Source organism: Etheostoma spectabile, chromosome 21 (genome assembly GCF_008692095.1).
Source record: "Etheostoma spectabile isolate EspeVRDwgs_2016 chromosome 21, UIUC_Espe_1.0, whole genome shotgun sequence".
NCBI classification, from domain to species: domain Eukaryota; kingdom Metazoa; phylum Chordata; class Actinopteri; order Perciformes; family Percidae; genus Etheostoma; species Etheostoma spectabile.
The window spans coordinates 10905724-10910896 of record NC_045753.1 but is presented as its reverse complement, the minus strand read 5'-3'; the positions used below and the strand labels follow the sequence as shown (position 1 = coordinate 10910896).

The following is a 5173-nucleotide window of genomic DNA, read 5'->3' as shown; positions in this document are numbered from 1 at the left end:
CCCCCCCCACACACACACACACACACACTGTTGAAACAGGCTAGGTGGAGATCTAAGCCCCCCTTAATGTGTGGGATTCCCCAGCCCCCCATCCAAGGCTTTAATTCTTCCATCCCACTCATCCCAACCTGAGCCACACACTAATACAGAGCCCACCGTTATCTCTCATCACAGGAATATTAAATATGATGCATGCTCAACACAAACAGTCCTTCTGGCTGGACAGTATGGTGTATTATTTATCAAAAACAACAGGTAGGCTACTATTATACTATATTACAGCCTCCGTCCTGCCACTAGAACGACAGGAGCCTGTTTGAGGGAAGCTGCCTTTAGGAATATCCTGGACATATTTGAATTTGAACATATTTGAATTTTGGACAGATATATAACCATATAGTATACATATACAGTATGTGTCTGGAGGTGCTGAGTCAGGTCTTCTGAATGGACGTAGCAGGGGCGGCGCGTGGGCAGCGTGTGACACGGCGGAGGAGGCGTGGCTCTTTAAAACTGCTGTGCTGCATTCACTGACTCCGAGGAAAGTTCATCTGTGACTAATTCTGCTGTTGGAGTTAGTAAGGGTTCATTGATAAGCAACGATAATAAGGGAAGCAGGAAGAAGAGAACACATCATTGGTGTTTAACTTAAAATAATATGACAAAATTAGTGATAAATAATGGGATAATTCAAATATTCGTCAACCTGACTTCAAGCCGTTTGACAAATGTCTTGCCCTGCACAGCATTTGTGAAGATGCCAAAAATGGTCTGTCCTAAAAATCATAGATAGATGCTGACTTTCTTCAGGACCAGTGGTTATGAAACACTAAATACACATTACTAAGGCTTTTAGGCTATGTATAAAATAGATAGTTAAATTTATATTCAATGAAAAATATTTTTAGACTTACATAAACTTTCTATACAATGTTTTATTTTAATAAAAAATGGTACAAAACCTAATATAGTAGGTCTACACAATAGTATACTTCATATCATAATTTTATATTCATATACTTTGTTTACCTTTTCTTTCTTAACCTAAGAAGTGTCAGATTAAAACATACAAATATATTTTATTTAGTTTATTTATTCCCTAACTTTACTAACTAATAAAAATATTTGATGAATGTTTTTTGATGTATGAAACATCGAAACGGAAATATCTGAAGGAACTTGTCCTATGTTTTCATATTTCCCACCTCCCGTGAAGGCAGCACCGCCCCTCTTGCAGTGAGTCCGCCTCTGCGCTCCAGCCGACAGCCCCGGACTGGAAGTGGCTGCGTGGGGAGCCGGTGTGGGCGCAGAGGAGGACTTTCCTATAAAAGCAGGGATCCCGAGGACACACGAGCCTGTCTCTCTGTCTCCGGCGGACCAGAGACCCGATCCCCCGCAAACACCGCTCTCTCTTTCCCCCGCCACAGTTCGGAAAAACCATCTCAGCCTCACATAAATAAGGAATCCCTAGTTTATGGTTGTGACTGACGCTCCAGCAAGGATGTCCCGGACCGACGAGGTGCACCGTATAACGGAGAATGTCTACAAGGTGAGAAGGCATGTTTGGTAGTTGGTTTCCCTGCCGATGAGCACGCGTCCTCCGGCCGCGGAGGGACACCTGCTGCACGGGGACAGGCTCCGGTGGGTCAAAGGACAGCCGATTAAAGGACAACTTAAGTTGACTTCCCCTGTTGTGTCTTAGCCCCTGTGTTGTGAGAACAGCCTGTTCTGTTAGGATTGAGTTCACCAGGAGGGTTTTTCTTTCTTCCTCGAAAATGCTGGATCACATCCGAGACCACTTGAGTCCAGCTCCCAGAGACTGGTTGTTGTGATGTCTTCAGATCACTTTCTCAGGTTAAATTACAGCCAGACAAGCATTCAATCAACTGAGCAGTAGTCTGAGAACTGGCAGTGGACGGATTCATTGATCTGTCTAAACTACTCTGGAGGCACCCATCCTCCCCTCTATCTCTGGTTGTTCCAATGCTGTTTTTGCAGGAATGGTGCACAGAGCTGCATGGATGAATCCATTATTGTCAACTATGAAGTTAATCGCTGCCTATTTTGATAATCAATTAATCGGTTTGAGTCAAAGATTCTGTGACGTCAGCTTGTCCAATGTGAATATGTTTCTAGTTTATTCTCCCCTCTGTGACAGGAAACTGAAAATCTTTGAGTTGTGGACAAAACAAGATGTTTTCTGACATTTTATAGACCAAACAACTCATCTATTCATCCAGAAAATAATCCGCAGATTGATCCACAGTGGGAATACTTGTTATTTTCAGCCCTAATGGTGCAGAAGTGTGCCGTGTAGATTTCTCCTGCTGCGACCAAACTGACCAACTTTCCCTCGGGGCAGTTCAGTTCAAGTTGCTCCCACGTTGCAGAGGAGAAGCTTCCACCCCCCCCCCCACCTTGATGTTACCTGTGTGAGGGAGAGCACATCATGTAGAGGTTTTGGAATCCCAAAATATGTCCACATTGGACCCATTAATCTTCATTTGGGGTCTTTATTGTTGGTAATAATGACTTGTATAAATCTTCTCTGCTGTATTTGGATTTATTGAACCTTCAGCAGGAAAACTACTTGGAAAAGTGACTAAGTTTGCTGTTGGGGGGGGGGGGGGGGGGTGTATTTGCTTACAAATAATGGAAATATTGGATATGATGGACTAGACAGACCCTCCTCCCCAGCGCTGTGGAGGAAGGTCTGTCAATGGAGACGATGGAAACATGGTCATGTGATAAGGGCAGGGAATGTTGTCAGAACAGGAAGCCACGTGACAGTACTGGGATCCAAAGGTAAACACAACTGTCAGATTGACAGTACTCTAGCCCAATGGATATTGAGGGGGACCCTGTGCCACCCCGTGTCCCCCTTATAGCCCCCCCCCCCAATTCAAATGGGAATTACAAGCTGTAGGGATGCAGCTAACGATTATTTTCATTGTCAATTAATCTGTTGATGATTTCTCCATCCATCCATCTTCGTCCCCTTATCCGGGATCGGGTCTCGGGGGCAGCAGCTCCAGTAGGGGACCCCAAACTTCCCTTTCCCGAGCCACATCAACCAGCTCCGACTGGGGGATCCCGAGGCGTTCCCAGGCCAGGTTGGAGATCTTTCCACCTAGTCCTGGGTCTTCCCCCGAGGCCTCCTCCCAGTTCAAATGGACATGCCTGGGCGTTATTTTCTCGATTAATCAATCAGTTGTTTGGTCTCTAAAATTTCAGAAAATGTTGAAAAATGTGGATCAGTGTTCCCCAAAACGCCCAAGTTGACGTCCTCAAATGTCTCAGTTTGTCCACAACTCAAAAGATATTCACTTTACTGTCCCAGAGGAGAGAAGAAACTAGAAGATATTCACATTTAACAAGCTGGAATCAAAGAATAGTTACTGTGGTCTTAAAAAAAATCCCTACTCAAAAGGTTGACAGTTAATGGATTAATCGTCGCAGCTCTAACGAGCTGGGTCCCGTAGTTGAAGACGGATGCAGCTGATGACTCCGTCAGAGGAAGGACAAACGTCAGACATCGACTAAACTTACCACCTTGCGCTAGTTGAAACTTGAGAGACAAAAGGTGACGAGTTCTCAGGGCCTCCATTGTTATTTCTACAACAAAGCTTCTCTTCGGAGGAGGAGGAGCAGGAGGAGCAGTGAGGTGTTACTCTACAGTTTAGATATCGTGATGTGACACATGCTTTGTCATACTCTGTTTTTTTAAAGGCTGCATAATCAATCAATCAATCAATCAATCAATCAATCAATCAATTAATCAAACATTGTATTTAACCCTCCTGTTGTCTTCGGGTCAATTTTGACTCGCTTTCAACAACGCTTTCATATCTGAAATTTGGGTTTCTTGTAACCAAATTGTCCAAAAAAATATAATGTGGATGGTTCCATTACAGCTCTTCACAAGTAATATAAATGATCAGTTCACTACGTTCATTGAATTTGGTTTTTTTCATTTAATTGTAAAGACATTGAAAAAGAAAATGTTAAAAAGAACGTTGGGGGGGAAAAAAAAGTGTGAAATATGTCAGAAAAAGCTGACATATTTATATAAACTGTTATTGTGTTAATATATTGTGAAAACAGCAATAGTCAATCCTGCAATATCACCTCAATATCAGCACGGATGTAATTGGTTTGATTTTTATTTATGTTTTTATTTTTTTTAATAACGCTCGCTGCTCTAGTTCAGATAAATGGAGTTTCCTAGTCCGGCCGAGGCAAGATGTTGTAACTTGAAAATGAGACTTTGACAGTCTACCACGAAATGATTGGAGTCCTTTCAGATTGTGGTTGACTTTAAGCTCCATGAAAGCACATAAACACCAGCATGAGGCTCTAATTAGGGACCAATGGTGCTCAAGGAGGAGGCGCCTGATGTTGTGACCTGTAGGAGGTTTCTTTGGATCGCTAATACCCGGAAAGGGGAGGAATAGGAGGAGGAGGAGGAGGAGGAGATGAAGGAGGAAGAAGAAGGTGATGATGATGAGGGAGCAGAGGAAGGTGGACAGAATCTAAAGTGAATGGGGGCTGGGACTGAGGTGTCTGAGGAAGCAGTTACTGTATGAAAAGTAGTGCTAAAGTGATTAGTTGAGTGTCATTTATCAATCACACATGACAAACCTTCTGTTTCCAGCTCATCCAATGCGAGGATTTTGCCGCTTTTCTTGGTTTTATATAATTTTAAAAAGAGGATCTTTGGGTTCTGGACTGTTGATCGGGCAAATTAAGTTATTTAGAGATGCTATATTTTTAAATATATATATATATATATATTTATGTATAAAAAGTCCCATGGCTCTTTGAATGCTGTCCTATAGACCTTTGTGGTCCCCCAATACTGTATCTGAAGTCTCTTTTCTTTTATATATAGCAGGAGACCCAGGGCTCGGTTTACACCTATCACTATTTTTAGCCGCTGGGGGACCATAGGCAGGCTGGGGGAACTCATATTAATGTTAAAAAACCTCATAAAGTGAAATTGTCATGCCATGGGACCTTTTAATTTTAATGTATAGGACAGCTCAGAAATGAAAGGGGGGAGAGAGAGGGAATAATCCAAATTTTAGGTTGACATTGTAGGGTTGACTATTGGTGCTTCCTCAAAATATTTACACAATGAGATTTGTGATAAATATTCATCAGTAATGTGGAT

At 42.5% G+C, this 5173-nt stretch overlaps 1 protein-coding gene across 6 annotated transcripts in view; it reads left to right on the top strand.

The window, feature by feature from the left end:
• Positions 1-5173, top strand: part of baiap2b (BAR/IMD domain containing adaptor protein 2b) — an 82149-nt gene that overhangs the window by 2493 nt on the left and 74483 nt on the right. For 3 of the 6 annotated variants that reach the window (XM_032501852.1, XM_032501849.1, XM_032501854.1), the window contains exon 1: positions 1264-1549. The exons of 1 other annotated variant lie outside the window; for it this stretch is intronic. In XM_032501852.1, the coding sequence (XP_032357743.1) occupies positions 1475-1549 (75 nt within the window). In that variant the 5' untranslated portion in view covers positions 1264-1474. Of the gene's footprint in view, positions 1-1262; positions 1550-5173 lie in introns of those variants that run through there. 2 more of the 6 variants (XM_032501848.1, XM_032501853.1) reach the window with 1 other exon arrangement.